General features: G+C 40.8%; 1 protein-coding gene across 2 annotated transcripts in view; it reads left to right on the top strand.

The window, feature by feature from the left end:
* Positions 1–13727: 13727 nt before the first annotated feature.
* The window catches only part of LOC143933758 (chemerin-like receptor 1), a 6983-nt gene continuing 2481 nt past the window's right edge, over positions 13728–18229 (top strand). For both annotated transcript variants that reach the window (XM_077456758.1, XM_077456757.1), the window contains exon 1: positions 13728–16269. In XM_077456758.1, the coding sequence (XP_077312884.1) occupies positions 13756–14841 (1086 nt within the window). In that variant the 5' untranslated portion in view covers positions 13728–13755 and the 3' untranslated portion in view covers positions 14842–16269. The remainder of the gene's footprint in view (positions 16270–18229) is intronic.

The following is an 18229-nucleotide window of genomic DNA, read 5'->3' as shown; positions in this document are numbered from 1 at the left end:
ATGTAGGTTTCCCACCTTCCCGGCAGACAGGGCAATGAACTATGTGACATAGATGAGGCTTCACTAACGATCATTCTACATCAGTGAAGAAAATATCTTAAAGGGAATGTTACAGGAACTTACCTAACAAGTGATGTCAAACCCATCAGCATATAAAAATGTGTCTCAACAACAGAAGGGCGGACATTCATAGAGGGATTCAGAGAGGAACATCAGGACTAGGAAAGTTGAGGTAAAGTAACCAATACACACACACACACACACATATATATATATATATATATATATATAGTATATTTATGGTTCTCAACAGAATAGTTATTAGCAGGACATGGCTCAGTGGGGTTGATTTACGAAAACTGGAAAGTGCAAAATCTGGTGTAGCTGTACATGGTAGCCAATCAGCTTCTAACTTCAGCTTGTTCAATTAAGCTTTGACAAAAAAAAACCCTGGAAGCTGATTGGTTACCATGCACAGCTGCACCAGATTTTGCTAATTAGGCAAAGCAATGAATATGTGATTTGTGAGCATAGCCACCTCCATAGCAGCCCATGTGTTTGGGGCTCTGGACAGAGGACTCAAGTTGGAGTGGGCAGGTTTAGCTTTTTAAAGTATATCTGAAGTCAAAAGGTTTTTAGGGTTTGTAAAGTGTGGGGATATGTTGAAATTCCGTATTTATTTATTTATTGCTATCTGTGTCACTGCTTCACTTTCCCAGCTTCTCCTGGTGACCATGGTCATTCGAACAGGCCATGTCGGGAAATCCACATTTTTACAGTTACCTAAAGAGGACCAGAGAAGTCATTTGGGTCGATTTACTAAAACTAGAGAGTGCAAAATCTGGTGATAGAAACCAATCAGCTTTCAGGTTTTTTAGAGTTAGAAGCCGATTGGTTTCCATGTACAGCTGCACCAGATTTTGTACTCTCCAGTTTTATTAAATCAATCAACCCCATTGTCCAATGAGGATACCATTTTCCAGTGACAGCTCCAACAGAGGATTTTGTCTTACTTTGTACAGATTTCCTGTCTCTGTTCTATACTGACCTAAAACTAGTTTTGGCCAGTGGAGCCCCCCCCCCCCACACACACACATGTAGTAAAAAAAAAAAAAGGAACAAAAAAAAAGTGTTTTTAAACATGTCCCCTTAAAAAAAATATATATATTTTTATAAATGTCCCTCCCTATGTGCACTGGTATCCTGGTGCCGGGCGCTGGGCACAGTGCAATATGGGAAGCGCCACGTCTATGCAATCACAAGATTGCAGACGAGGCGCTTCATTTGCCCCCAAAAAAAGCGATCTGTGGCGCCACGGCTTCCGGCGCAATGGACTGGTCGAGCGAGTGCATAGACTTGCACTTTGACATGGGTGGTGCTTCCGACGTCACTCAAGGAAGTGACGTTGGCACTGCAGTCTGTTCTCACTGTTGTCCCGCCTGAGAGAATCACAGGTAAGGCTGCGGCATGGCCATGCTTTCCAACTTTATTCTTTATTCAGCGGTACCCCCCTCCACATCCACAGGGTTACTATTGGTGGTCGGCAGCATACCCCAAGCCCCCAACCCCCCCACTAAACAAGATTTAAAAAAAAACAGGGCAGCATAACCCCCCTCCCTAAACAAGATTTAAAAAAAAAAGGGTTATTAATAATAACCCTTTTTTTATCTTGTTTGGGGGGGGGGGGGGTATGCTGCCAACCACCGATAACAACCCTTTTTTTAAAAATCTTGTTGGGGGGGTATGTTTTTAAAAAAAAGGGTTATTATCAGTGGTTGGCAGCATAAGCCCCCCCCCCCCCCCCGCCAGGCTAAACAAGATTTAAAAAAGGGTTATTATCGGTGGTCGCCAGCATACCAATTGCTTTTTAGTTTACAACCGCCAACACCCCCCCCCCCCCCGAATGCAGATATGTGTGATTTACAGGTTGTAGATATGTGCGATTTACAGAATGCAGATATGTGCGATTTACAAGTTGTAGATATGTGCGATTTACAAGTTGTAGATATGTGCAATTTACATTTTGTAGATATGTGCGATTTACAGAATGCAGATATGTGCGATTTACATAATGCGATTTACAGAATGCAGATATGTGTGATTTACATGTTGCAGAATGCAGATATGGGCAATTTACAGGTTGCAGAATGCAGATATGTGAGATTTACAGGTTGCAGATATGTGCGATTTGCAGAATGCAGATATGTGCGATTTACAGAATGAAGATATGTGCAATATGCAGAATGCAAATCTGTGCAATTTACAGGTTGCAGAATGCAGATATGTGCGATCTACAGGTTGTAGATATGTGCGATTTACAAGTTGTAGATATGTGCGATTTACAAGTTGTAGATATGTGTAATTTACAGGTTGTAGATATGTGCGATTTACAGAATGCAGATATGTGCGATTTACATAATGCGATTTACAGAATGCGGATATGTGTGATTTACATGTTGCAGAATGCAGATATGGGCAATTTACAGGTTGCAGAATGCAGATATGTGCGATTTACAGGTTGCAGATATGTGCGATTTGCAGAATGCACATATGTGCGATTTACAGAATGAAGATATGTGCAATATGCAGAATGCAAATCTGTGCAATTTACAGGTTGCAGAATGCAGATATGTGCGATCTACAGGTTGTAGATATGTGCGATTTACAAGTTGTAGATATGTGCAATTTACAGGTTGTAGTTATGTGCGATTTACAGAATGCAGATATGTGTGATTTACATGTTGCAGAATGCAGATATGGGCAATTTACAGGTTGCAGAATGCAGATATGTGCGATTTACAGGTTGCAGATATGTGCGATTTGCAGAATGCAGATATGTGCAATATGCAGAATGCAAATCTGTGCAATTTACAGGTTGCAGAATGCAGATATGTGCGATCTACAGGTTGCAGATATGTGCTATTTACAGAATGCGATTTACAGAATGCAGATATGTGCGATTTACATGTTGCAGAATGCAGATATGGGCAATTTACAGGTTGCAGAATGCAGATATGTGCGATTTACATAATGCGATTTACAGAATGCAGATATGTGTGATTTACATGTTGCAGAATGCAGATATGGGCAATTTACAGGTTGCAGAATGCAGATATGTGCGATTTACAGGTTGCAGATATGTGCGATTTGCAGAATGCAGATTTGTGCGATTTACAGAATGAAGATATGTGCAATATGCAGAATGCAAATCTGTGCAATTTACAGGTTGCAGAATGCAGATATGTGCGATCTACAGGTTGTAGATATGTGCGATTTACAAGTTGTAGATATGTGCAATTTACAGGTTGTAGATATGTGCGATTTACAGAATGCAGATATGGGCGATTTACATAATGCGATTTACAGAATGCAGATATGTGTGATTTACATGTTGCAGAATGCAGATATGGGCAATTTACAGGTTGCAGAATGCAGATATGTGTGATTTACAGGTTGCAGATATGTGCGATTTGCAGAATGCAGATATGTGTGATTTACAGAATGAAGATATGTGCAATATGCAGAATGCAAATCTGTGCAATTTACAGGTTGCAGAATGCAGATATGTGCGATCTACAGGTTGCAGATATGTGCTATTTACAGAATGCGATTTACAGAATGCAGATATGTGCGATTTACATGTTGCAGAATGCAGATATGGGCAATTTACAGGTTGCAGAATGCAGATATGTGCGATTTACAGGTTGCAGATATGTGCGATATGCAGAATGCAAACATGTGCAATTTACAGGTTGCAGAATGCAGATATGTGCGATTTACAGGTTGTAGATATGTGCAATTTACAGGTTGCAGATATGTGCAATTTACAGGTTGCAGAATGCAGATATGTGCGATTTACAGGTTGCTTTACTAGAGCCCTGTGTATAATGTGCAGCCTGGTATATGATGTGCAGAGCCCCGTGTATAATGTGCAGCCTGGTATATGATGTGTAGAGCCCCGTGTATAATGTGCAGCCTGGTATATGATGTGGATTCTATAAGGGGCATGGCTTGTGAGAAGTGGGAGGGGGCAAATCTGGAGGGGCGGGGTCTTGCAGGGCTTTATATATGCTTTCAGTAAAGTGACTGACCCTTGTTGAAATCTTGGCTGTCATCGGTGCCTCCGCTCTGTTAATCTGAGCTTGAAGTGATTCCAAAGGTTGGACTTAAAATAAACAACACGTTATACTTACCTGCTCTTTGTAATAGTTTTGTACAGAGCAGTCCCGATCCTCTTCCTTTTGGGTCCCCTGCCAATGGTCCTGGCTCCTCCCCCAACCGAGTGCCCCTAATAGCAAGCTTGTAAATAGATATTGTCTATTTGCACGCAGGGCGTGGCTCGCCCCCACCCCCGCTCTCTCCTCATTGGCTCACTGGCTTTGATTGATGGCAGCAGGAGCCAATGGTGCCTGCTGCTGTGTGAGCCAATGAGGAGAGGGAGAGCCATCGCTCTCTTGCACATCTCTGGATTAAGAGCTCAGGTAAGTATAAGGTGGGGCTGGGGGGGGGGGGTGTACGCACCTAGAAGGTTATTTACCTTAATGCATAGAATGCAAAACCTTCTGCTTTTAGAACCACTATAAGAAAGACCAACTACTTTTCAGCAGATTAATCCGCCTATTTGAACCTGCATACGTTCGTCTAACACACAGGATGATGGGAACTTTTGTTTTCAGATTTGTTTTGCTTGTGAGGGGCTCACAGCTAATTGGGGTATATGAGTTACTCCAGTATCCCAGAACAGCAACCCAATACCTATCACTGGACCAGTCCCAGCTTTAAAAGTGAATGATTTTTACTGATATCCAGTATAATTGAGACATTTATTGATGGCCAAAAATTGTTAAAGAGATGGGTTTTTTTTTAATGTTTGTTGTTCATTGTAAGGGGTATATTTAATTTATTACCAACATAAAGTAAGATCTTTTTGACTGATCATCAGTATAATATTAATCCTGGCTTTATCCATTAAACCAACGCCTACTTTCAAGAGAAATAAAATGTATAAACTGTCCACTTTGTCATAATATGGTGTAACAATCAACATACAAACATGGGTTAGGAAACATTTCTTGCTCTTGGTATTTCAATATACTCTAGGACAGGGGTGCTCAACCTGTGGCTCTCCAGCTGTTGCAAAACTACAAGTCCCATCATGCCTCTGCCTCTGGGTGTCATGCTTGTGGCTGTCGGAGTCTTGCTATGCCTCATGGGACTTGTAGTTCCGCAACAGCTGGAGAGCCACAGGTTGAGCACCGCTGCTCTAGGACAACATTGTGTAGTAGGATTTTGGAAACTGAAACATTGCTCCACAAACCACAAAAAAAGAAGCTTTTCATCATCCTCTGTACTAATTTCCTAAAACCCCTTGTTTACAAACAGGCTCCATTAGGTGGAAGCTTGACAAAATCAATACTTGTGCCGCGTACACACGATCGGACTATCTGGAGAACTTAGTGCGCCGGATAGTCTGATCGTGTGTACGCGGTATTAGCAACACTTATCTCGGCCCACACGCCAATTTTACACTTGAGTTCCACATCCTCTTCCTCTCCACGAAGGGGTGGAGGATGGCAGATGAGTATCTATTAGCCAACTCCCAACTCTTACCCTTTAAGGACATACAATCTAAATTTCATATTCCATCTAAGGATATCTTCAACTATATATGGACTGAATCATTCCTATAACAACACTCTAATGCCCCGTAGACACGATCGGACTTTCCGACAACAAAACCGTGGATTTTTGTTCGAAGGTTGTTGGCTCCAACTTGTCCTGCATACACACGGTCACACAAATGTTGACCAACAATTACCAACGTGGAAACGTGGTGGAGTACAATATGTACGACGAGCCGAGAAAAAGGAAGTTCATTAGCCAGTGCGGCTCCTTCTGCTTGATTCCGAGTATGTGTAGTAGTGAACTTTTGTGCGACGGACTTGTTTACACACGATCAGAAACTCCGACAACAAAGTTTTGTTGGTGGAAATTTTGAGAACCTGCTAGCCCACATTTGTTGGCAGAAAGTCTGACAACAAATGTTCGATGGAGCATACACACGGTCGGACTTTCCACCAACAAGCTCACATCCCACATTTGTTGTCAGAAAATCCGATCATGTGTATGGGGCATTAGCCTACCTCATCAGTCCCTTCTGCAGTGTTTCAGTTTTTAGTTAATAACAAGAACAAAAATAAGGGAATTTCCCTGTTCTACTCTAGCTTGCAGAATAGCTTGCAGAATAAAATTTTGCAAAACACCCCCAATGCTCCTTTGGGAACTATGTCAATCATTCTCGGAGGAACAATGGTCTGAGCACTGACAGGCTGAGCCCCCACCCCAATCCTTTTTTCAGATCCTCAGAGAGATCTTTGCCATGAGGTGCCATGTTGATCTTCCAGTGACCAGTAGAGAGTGAGAGCGATAATACCAAATTTAACACACCTGCTCCCTATTCACACCTGAGACCTTGTAAGCCCTTGTACACACAGTCGGACATTCCGACAACAAAATCCGTCGGATTTTGTCCGAAACTGGTGTTGCATACACACGGTCTGACAAAGTTGTCGGAAAATCTGATTGTTCGGAACGTGATGACGTTAGTTCGTTAAGACGGAACTACGTTCGGGCTAGTAGCCAATAGCTTTGGTCTCGTAATTTGATCTGAGCATGCGTGGCACTTTTTCCGATTGGAATTCTCTACAAAAGTCCAATCAGACAAAGTCCAAACGAATCATGTTGTCGGAAAATTTTATATCCAGCTCTCAAACTTTGTTGGTCGGACATTCCGACTGCAAAAGTCAGATGGAGCCCACACACGGTCGGATTATCGGACAACATGGTCCGATGGGACATTTTCCGATGGAATTTCCGACCACGTGTACAAGGGCTAACACTAACGAGTGACACCAGGGAGAGAAAATGGCTAATTGGGCCCAATTTGGACATTTTCATTTAGGGGTGTACTCACTTTTATTGCCAGTGGTTTAAACATTAATGGCTGTGTGTTTGAGTTATTTTAACGGGACAGCAAATTTACACTGTTATACAAGCTGGACACTCACTACTTTACATTGTAGCAAAGTGTCATTTGTTAATAGTGTTGTCACATGAAAAGATATAATAAAATATTTACAAAAATGTGAGGGGTGTACTCAATTTTGTTATATTCTGTCTATAAAAATATATATATATATAAAAAAAATATATATACATATATATATAAAAATATAAATTTTTGCTAGAAAATTACTTTATATTTATGTATATTATATACATTATATTATATACATTATATTTCTTTTTAGTAGAGGCCCTAGAGAATAAAATGGTGGGTATTACAATTTTTTATTGTCACACAGTATTTGTGCAGAGGTTTTTCAAATACAATTTTCTTGGAAACGATACATTTTAATGGATTTTTGTGCACACAAACACATTATAATAGCCAAGTTATTGTTAAAATATAAAAGATGATATTATATCAAGTAAATAGATACCTAACATTTCACACTTCCATATGCCTGTGGAACGGCACCAAGCTACGGTACATAAAAATCTCTATAGGTGATGACGCTTTAAAAACCTTTACAGGTTACCAGTTTAGAGTTACACAGGACATCTGGTGCTAGAATGATTGCTCTCACTCTGACAATGTCGGGATGCCTCACATGCTTGGTGTGATCACTGTTTACGTATGCATGTAGGACTTACCTTTGCATTCACATTTGCACATGAGCATGGGGGGACGGGGGCATTTTTATGTTTTTTTTTTATTGTATTAAAAACTTTTTTTTACACTGTCCCTTTATTTATTTTTATACATTTTATTGCTATCACAAGTAAAGGACAACATCCCTTGTGATAGCAATAACCATGACAGGTCCAATTTATGGATAAATCTGGGGTCTATTAGACCCCAGATGTCTCCTCTGACCTACAAAGCATCTGATCAAACTGTATTGTTCCAAAAATCAGAACCACTAGAGGCCAATCTGTTGGAAGCCATTTACTGCTGCTCAGAGGCAATGCTGGAAGCAATTTACAGCACACGCTAATTTTGGTAGCATCATTATTCATGTGGAATGTATGTTCATTGCTACGTATTTACATTTTTTTGTCAAGTTGTTCTGGGTAAAGTTCTGCTTTAAATATAAATGAACAAATGCAATGAGCAATAAAACTGCATTACAACAAAATGTCAGGTACCATTTAAAAATCAAAATAAAAAATTATATATATATACATATATATATATATATATATATATATATATATATATATATATATATATACAGCGGGTAACATAAGTATTGAACACGTCACCATTTTTTTTTTTTTTAAGGTAAATATATTTCTAAAGTGCTATTGACATTCAATTTTCATCACATGTTGGTAACAACCCATGCAATCCCTACATACAAGGAAACCAAAACAAGTAAGTTCAGAAATTAAGTTATATGTAATAAAATGGAATGAAACAGGGAAAAGGTACTGAACACATGAAAAAGGGGAGGTGCAAAAAGGCATGAAAAGCCAAGACACCATCTGAAATCCAGGGGTCAAGTCCTGGGGAAAAAAGTGTGGGAACTCCCACCCAAGATCCACTCGCCTACCAAAAAAAAAAATATACGCTGATATGCACGAACACTTCAAAAGTGGTATTTTTCATCCAATTTTCGTATTGTGTGTATGAAGCTTAACTGTTAGTACATAAAAAAAAAAAAAACAATCCTCAATAAACATAAATACGGTAATTCTCTGAATAATCAGCATTCATTCAATTGTGCTTCCATGCAAATGTGAACATCATGTTCTGATCTTTATTGGGGAATGTTATTTTGTATATAGAGTGTTTATGTGGTGAGTTTACACTTTTCATTAAACAGAGTTTGGATAACACAGGGTTAAATGGAAAGGTCATAAATGAACTGCACATTATCTGGACAGAATGCTTGGGGAGATAGTGATGTGTTCCTGCTTAGGAGATGTATCTTAGCTTGGGGGGGCTGAAAACTCTGCAGGGCTCCAACACTCACTCACTGCTATTCCAACCCTTCACATATTTCCACATAAACTTCCCTCCTGGCATTAAACTTTGCCAGGTATTGTGCTCAGCTTACCACCCCAAACTGATGTTCCTCCCTTAGCTCACCTCTCTCCCTGCATGTCCTGTGAGCAGAATAGCTGCGCTTCTCCTCTGGGTTCTCTCATCATATGGCACTGAAGATAGAGGAGGGGGGGGGGGGATTCAGCAGGACACACAGAGCAAGTATGCAGGAGACTGGGGAGGGGGGGGGGGGGGGGGAAATGAGGAGACAGAAAATCAGGAGGGGCGACGGGGAGGAGCGCATCATGAGAGGTCTGACTAAATACAATCTCTTAGCAGCAGGGACCTGATCTACCCATCAGCTAGCTGTGATTGACAGGTAGATCGAAGCAGAAACTGTCATGGGGCCCCCTACTGGCAATGCCTGAATGGTCAGGTGTGTGGCACTTACTATTGCAAGCTGTGTCGGCAGCTGCTGGTGTAGCACCTGCCACACAGCTCACATACTTCAAAGTCTTGCAGGACAAATGGGAACTGAGTTCCTCTTGTGGAAAAGGTACAGGAACTCTGTTCCCAATGCATTCCCGCAGGACTTGAGCCCTCCTGAAATCTATCAGTAATTAGAAAGCAATCCTTCCCCTTGTTGGTGAAAATTAATATCAGCTGGTTCAATCTCAACTGATGGCCTATAAAAAGGTGTCTCATTAGCAAGGTATCACACAAGAAATAACTCATGATGGGTAAAAGCAAAGGGCTCTTTCAAAACCCTTGCAACCTTATTGTTGCCAAACATACTGATGGCATTGGTTACAGAAGGATTTCTAAACTTCACAATTTTTCAGTAAGCACTGTTGGGGCCATCATCCGGAAATGGAAAAAAGAACATAATTGGACCACGACCAGGTGCTCCTCATAAGATTTCTGACAGAGAAGTTAAAAGAATTATAGAAGAATTGTCCAAGAGCCGAGGACCACTTGTAAAGAGCTTCAGAAAGACCTGGAATTAGCAGATACAATTGTTTCAAAGAAAACAATAAGTAATGCATTCAACCGCCGTGGCCTGTATGTACACTCACCACGCAAAACTCCATTACTGAAGAAAAAACATGTTGAAGCTCATTTAAAGTTTGCTGCACAACATGTAAACAAGACTGAAATATTGGGAGAATATAGTCTATTCAGATGAGACCAAAGTTGAACTCTTTGGATGCCAGAATACACACCATGTTTGGAGGTCAAATGGCACATCAGCCCAAAAACACCTCCCATACCAACAGTGAAGTTTGAAGATGGGAACATTTTGGCGTGGGGCTGTTTTTCAGCATACGGTACTGGCAAATTTCATATCATTGAAGGAAGGATGAATGTAAAAAGGTACCAAGACTTTGTTGTTAAAAATCTGCTACCATCTACCAGGATGATGAAGATTAAACAAGGGTGGACATCTCAGCAAGACAATGATCCCAAACACAAAGCCAAGGAAACTCTCAATTTGTTTCAAAGAAAGAAAATAAAGCGGCTAGAATGGCCCAGCCAATCACCTGACTTGACTCCAATAGAAAATCCATGGAAAGAACTAAAGATCAGAGTTCATAGAAGAGGCCCACGGAACCTTCAAGATTTGGAGACTGTTTGTGTGGAAGAATGGACCAAAATCACACCTGAGCAACTAGTTTCTCCATGCAGGAGGCATATTGAAGCTGTCATTACCAACAAAGGATTTTGTAGGAAGTATTAAATATATTTCAGTTAGCATGTTCAATACCTTTTTTCCTGTGCCATTCCATTTTATTCAACATAACTTAAATTCTGAACTTATTTGTTTTGGTGTCTTTGTATGTAGGGATTGCATGGTTTGTTACCAACATGTGGTGAAAATTTCATATCAATAGCACCTAGAAAAATGGTCACATGTTCAATCCTTATTTTACCCAATATATATATATATATATATATATATATATATATATATATCTATATATATATATATAGATATATATATACCGTATATACTCGAGTATAAGCCGAGATTTTCAGCCTCTTTTTTGAGGCTGAAAGTGCCCCCCTCGGCTTATACTCGAGTCATCGCTGTCTGCCCGCTCGATCAGCGTGTCGAGCAGACAGACAGCGGCCATTCTGATTCAAAAGCCGCGCCTCCGGCTCCCCCTTCGCCTGTGATAGGCGGAACACTGAATTTCCCAGCAGCCTGTGTTCCGCCTATCACGGACTTCGTATCATCCTCGTACTACGGACGAGGATGATACGACGTCTGTGATAGGCGGAACACAGGCTGCTGGGAAATTCAGTGTTCCGCCTATCACAGGCGAAGGCGGCGGCGCAGCTTTTGAATTTGACAATGGCCGCCGAGGCGCCGACGAACGAAGAGGGCACGGGACGGAGGCAAGGCACAGGACGGCACGGCACGGGACGGGACGGGACGGGACCGGAGGCAAGGCGAGGCACGGCGGCTCGGCACGGAGGCAAGGAGGCTCGGCACGGGACGGAGGCTCGGGACAAAGGCTCAGGACACAGGTAGGCTGGACACACACACACACACACACACACACACACACACACACACACACACACACACACACACACACAGATGGATACACACACACACAGGGATGGATGGATGGATGGAGACACACACACACAGGGATGGATGGATGGATGGAGACACACACACACAGGGATGGAGACACACACACACAGGGATGGATGGATGGATGGACACACACACACACACAGGGATGGATGGACGGACACACAGGGATGGACGGACACACAGGGATGGACGGACACACAGGGATGGACGGACACACACACAGGGATGGACAGGCATGTCTTACCCTCGGCTTATACACGAGTCAATAAGTTTGCCAGTTTTTTTGGGGGTAAATTGGGGGCCTCGGCTTATATTCGGGTCGGCCTATACTCGAGTATATACGGTAGATATAGATAGATATATATCTATCTATCTCTATCTATATATAGATAGATATATTTATAGATATATATTTTCACCAATTTTGGGTTGATTTTCTTAAAGAAGTAGAAGCTGTTCACTTGGAAAAGTTAACATTGGTAAATAAGGTATACTATGGTCACTTTGATTTCCCAATCATCATTTAATCTCTCTTGCACATGATTGGGTGTTTAGTGTAAATGTAGGCTCGCCTTATTCACCAACATTCTCTTTGCAAATTGATGAGCCTTTACTTCTTTAGTTAGTAAATAGATCCCATTGACTTATACTCTATATGGCCAGTTGATTGTGAACACATGGCCAACACAACTATATGAGCTTGTTGGACTTCCCATTCCAAAACCATAGTCCTTAATATAAAGATAACACCCGCCCTCCATTTTCACCTTTAACAGCTTCTTCTTTTCTGGAAAGGCTTTTCATGTTACATTGTAGTATGTCTGTAATTTGTGAGATCAGGTACTGAGGTTGGATGAAAAGATCTGACTGACCAACTCATCCCAAAGGTTTTCAGCAGGGTTAAACTGTTAGTTTGCCTTTACCGAAAAAAAGAGCGTGACTCTTTGGACCACTGGAGTGGCTGCGAAGGAGCTGACAGCAAAGCAACCATAGAGGGAATAATAGCAGGGAGCGGGGGGTTGGGGGGATGTCTGTTGTTAATTTACCTTTAGATTTTTTCTGTAAAGGTGAACTTACCGTTTAATGTCAGGAAACTTGAATTCCTTGACAGCATACTCATTAAACCATGACTTTATAGGGCTAGATGTTTGCTGGAGGAGTCATATAAAGGATATATTTATACTTCTGCATATTATGCATCTAAGCCAAAACTTTTTTGGTAGTTTTTGGCTGAAATAAGGATTGGTTTATAACAGGGTTCTCCAAACATTCTAAGGAAAGGGCCAGATTATTGTCCTTCAGACATGGGGGGGGGGGGGGGGGCAGGAGTAGCAAACGTCCCAGCATCAGTGCCTCTGATTTTGTGGTCAGTGGGATTAAAACATATAAAAAAATATACATACCACCTTTGGAGTGAGTAGGAGTGAGAATGTGCCCTTTCATTGGTATTGAAGGTATAGTACCCCATCATTGGTGTCTTTAGGAAGAATAGTTCCTCATCGTTGGTGTCATTCGGAGGAATGGTGCCCCGAGGGATGGATAAGGGCAAGCAAAGGGCTGCATTTATTTTGGAGATCGCTGGTTTATACCCATGATGACAGTTTCTTTTTTTTCCCCCATCTTTGCCCACAATTTATCTTAATTTCTTGTCCTATAGACACCACTTCAAGTGAAAGCAGTGAGAGGGAAAATTGCCTCATAGGCAGTCATCATTGGAAAAAGTGTCTCCACTGGAAGATTTCCTCTTTATTCCTTTTTTGGTGCCAACTCAAAATTTAGGCTTCCCAGGCACATTCAGTCACGGGAACATGGTCACCAGAGAAGGGAAAAATCTCCAGTGGGGACCCAGACACACAATGAAAACTTTATATATTTTAAGCCTCCCCTACTCTAATCTAAAACTTCAAAAGGTTTTGGCTTTACATACATTTTGGGATAAGTTTTTCAAAAGTTTGCAGTCATTGGCCTATTTTTCAAGTGGACCATAGAATATATTTTTGATTTTATTCTTGTACATGACCAATAATAAGACTGAATTTTCAGCTTCTATATTTCTTTTTACAGCATTTTTTGGCCTCAAATCTATCCTGGAAAAATGAAGAATTTTACAATGATCTATCCAGTCTCTAATGCTTCTTTTAAAGAAGAGACCACAATCCCCTGGACTTATTATAAATCTACCCCTTATGTCTATTCAGAAGAGGTAGAAAGACTGGAACGTATAGCATTCCATCTTCGTGTGTTCTCCGTGGTGATCTATTCTTTGGTTTTCCTACTAGGGACCACAGGGAATGGTCTGGTCATCTATTTTACTGTCTTTGTAATGAAACGGACTGTAAATGTTGTGTGGTTCCTTAATTTAGCCATAGCTGATTTCATCTTCACATTTTTCCTGCCGTTGAGCATTACCTATGCCTCTCTTGACTTTCACTGGCCTTTTGGAAAATTCATGTGCAAGCTGAACAGCACTATTCTATTCATCAATCTGTACACCAGCATCTTCCTCCTCACCGTGATTAGTATTGATCGATTCATCTCCGTTGTGTTTCCTGTTTGGTGTCAGAATCACCGAACTCCGAGGTTGGCCTCTTTTGTAGCCGGGGCAGTATGGATTCTAGCATTTATTTTCAGTTTGCCTTATTTTATATTCCGAGATATAAACGATGCTGAAAAAGCTAGAGTAGTTTGCTATAACAACTTTCATGAGGATGTAGAAGTTGCCTATGAAAGGCAGAAGGTTACAGTAATCGTTCGATTTATCGTCAGCTTTTTTATTCCTTTCACCATAATCATCTCATGCTATTCAGTAATTCTTTTGCGCATCCAAAGAAATCACATGACCACATCGAGCAAGCCTTTCAAAGTTGTCCTAGCTGTTATCTTGTCATTCTTTGTCTGCTGGTTTCCCTACCACGTCTTCTCCTTTTTGGATTTATCTGCAAATTATGGTGAAGATGAGAATCTTTTCTACATAACTTTTGTTGGAACACCTATTACCTCCAGTTTGGCCTTTACAAACAGTTGTATCAACCCCATTCTCTATGTCTTTATGGGTCGAGATTTCAAACAGAAATTCCAGAGCTCCCTCCGGTCAATATTTGAGAAAGCTTTCTCTGAGGAATCTGCCCCTATAGACTCCAAGAGCAATACCAAATCAACGTCAAATTCGCAGTTGGTGTGAGACAGGACTACATTTATGGAACAATACATATTATTGGTTTTTTAGGATATGTTAGTGCTATATTATTGTTCCCAAGGCTTTGTTATCTCCAGCAGAGAATTTTATGACGTTTGTTAAATACTGAAACTGACAATTGCTGAAGAAGATCATATCCTATCTCGGAATTCCAAAACTACCATTTACTACCATACAACCATAATTAAAAACAGCTAACAAGCAACTGAGATTACAAGGACCAATACATACTTTTATGCATGCCAGAGAAGATGTTAGGAGCTGAATCTAGACAAACAGATAACATGCTTATAAGGGAGCAGACTAAGCCCTTGTACACACGGTCGGACATTCTGACAACCAAATCCGTTGGATTTTGTCAGACGGATTTTGTCCGAAACTGTTGCATACACACGGTCGGACAAAGTTGTCGGAAAATCCAATTGTACATAACGTGATGACGTTATTTCGTTACGACGGGACTACGTTCAGGCTAGTAGCCAATAGATTTGGTCTAGGAATTTGATCTGAACATGCGTGGCACTTGGTCCGTCGGAGTAGGCTACACATGATCGGAGTATGTCCGATCGTAGCAGTTTGTTGGAAAATATTTCCAGCAAGTTGGAAAATTTGGTCCGACGGAAACAGTCCAATGCATACCACACACAGTTGGATTATCCGGCAAACGGTCCGATAGGACACATTCCGATGGATTCTCCGACCGTGTGTACAAGGGCTTAGAGGTCTTGTCCCTACCCAACCTTTTGACTGGACAGTGAACAGAGCAGCAGTAAACTGATGAGTCACCTATCACCATGTTCCCTGTTAGCACACGAGCACAATGGATCAGGTCCTTGTATTGTATCTCCAAAGTCTGAGCTCTGCTTTATAATGGATTGCAAGATGCGGATGCCAAATCAGGTTTCAGGTGCTTGAGTTAAAAAAAAAAAAAGTAATGATTATTTTTAAATACAGAACTGCATTAATTTGTGTCTTTTATGTCTTGCTATATTTCAGCTTTAAAATAAATAAAGTTATCACAGATATATATTTAATAAACTAACATTCCTTCTTTTCAGTTTGTATTACTGTAATAAGATGCTACAAACTGCATTCAATATCCACCTAACCTCTACAAATACAGAGGATGCCATTGGTGACCTCAGTCTAAAAAGGCTAGTAATATGTTCTTTGCGTGTCCATGCCCTCTCCTCCTCTGGGAGTGCCTAATTACTCTCTGTGCTGATCCAGCTCCTCTGTCCTTCCTCTCTCCTCCCTACATAACCTGTTATTCTGCAGTCAGGAGAGGAGTGAATGAGAATACTATAGACTATCACTTAAGTCTTCTGGGACGGCTGACATCACATTCAAGATGGCGGCATCCAGCAGGAGTATCATGGCTTTTGGACTTCTACACAAGGGAGGATTTTACAGGTAAATAAAATGCATAACATATGTTAAATGCATGTATATTCTTATAGGAAGGTTTTGTTGAAATGTGTTGTCTAGCAACAGGGACTCTTTAAAGGTCAATGAAACTTCCTACAGCTGAGGACCAACTTTTTTGAGTTGGCTGTCCATTTCTACCCAATTAGCCAATATACTGTATGTGCCACTTTGTGTTGGTCTATCACATAAAATCCCCCAATAACACATTTACGTTTTTGGTTGTAACATGACAAAATGTGGAAAATGTCAAGGGGTATGAGTACTTTTTCAAGGCACTGTAACTCTCCAGGTTCAGGGGACCCCTACTAATAATTACTATATCAAAAGTTCACAGTACATTAGTGTGATGGTAACTTAGAAGAAAGTGTCTTACATCTGTGTTCATTGGGAAGACTCTCCCCTTTACAGATATCTAAAAAGATCATTGTCCATACTGGTTACTCATCTGAGAGGCAGAAGTTGATCAATGCTCAAGGTTCCCTTGCAACCCGGAAGGAACCCTAGGGTTCTATGGAGCCCTGGTTGAAAAGGGCTGGTCTAACTAAATATACTAGGAAAGAACGTTTATCATGTTTCTAAAATGTTTGTTGCAGTTACAGTATATGTTAACCAGTCCACTTACAGTGACGTGGGCTAAGACTTCCATGAAACCAGTTCTGGGTGTTTTGCCAAATTACCATGTTACTATATATCTTTTCTATACACACAGACAGGCTACTGTGAGTGTCATATGTACCACACCCCCATCAAAAGATAAATAAACGTCAATGAGATGTAGCATTTAACATCATTGATGCTTCATGTCCATCTATTTACTGTTCTATGCTGGCAGAGTAATAGCCACAGCCCTCAGTACGAGTGTTATTACAAACTCGTATTGCAGAGAAGGGGGGCATGGCTGACCAGGTCTGTTACATTGCAAAATTTAATCAAGAGAAGATGATATGGACTTTATAGGCACATCCACAGCATTGAAGTACAAAATAAACTTTTATTTTTGTTTAAAATTGACATTATCGACATAACATGTTAAAAACAAAACATGGTGTTTGGTCTAAATGACGCTCAGACCACCTAACATAATCATCTATTACCACAGTGAAATAGATCGATCAATACTGATTCAAATGAGGTGATATCAATAGGAGGAACAGCTGGTTGGTGGTAGAGACGTAGTGAAGAAAACAATACACGTTACGCGCCTTTATGCGCTTCTTCAGGAGCTTGCAGTGGTGCTTACGGTAATATATGAAACACTATATGCAGGAAAACCTGGTGGGGTCATCCACCAATCAGCGGTTTCTCGTGCCTTAAAAGTTGTGTGGGATGGGGGTAATAGCCATAGCCATATCCTCAAAAGCAAAACTAGGGAACTTTAAACTAGGCACTAGTACCATACACGTGTAAAGGGAAAGCCCAATATAGCTATCCCTATGTAGAGTCCACTTTAAGTGTAAGAGGCTCCAACAGTTTTAAGGCCAGAGCTGGTGAATGTAATGAAGACCCACCGTCCGTACCTCTCCAGACAGAGTGAATCTCAAGCTCCTGAAGAAGCGCATAAGGGCATTTAACATGTTGAGACTTTTTCACTACGTCTCTACCACCAACCAGCTGTTCCTCCTATTGATATCACGTCATTTGAATCAGTATTGATTGATCCGTTTCACTGTGGTAATAGTTGGTTATGTTAGGTGGTGTGAGCGTCGTTTAGACCAAACACCATGTTTTGTTTTTGACATGTTATGTCAATAATGTGAATTTTAAACAAAAATAAAAGTTTATTTTGTGCTTTAAAGCGGTAGTAAACCCTACTCTATGTTTTAATCTAAGACCATATTTGTAATGAGCGAGACAATGTACATCTATATAGCTAGGCGCCATTATGTAAAAAGTTGTCCTTACTGTATAATCCGCGATGTTTCCATTTCGTTTTTTATGCACTAAA

Source organism: Lithobates pipiens, unplaced genomic scaffold (assembly GCF_037356315.1).
Source record: "Lithobates pipiens isolate NorthernLeopardFrog02 unplaced genomic scaffold, aLitPip1_a1.2 Scaffold_27, whole genome shotgun sequence".
NCBI lineage: Eukaryota > Metazoa > Chordata > Amphibia > Anura > Ranidae > Lithobates > Lithobates pipiens.
The sequence above is the reverse complement of the archived record's forward strand: the minus strand, read 5'-3'. Positions and strand labels throughout refer to the sequence as shown.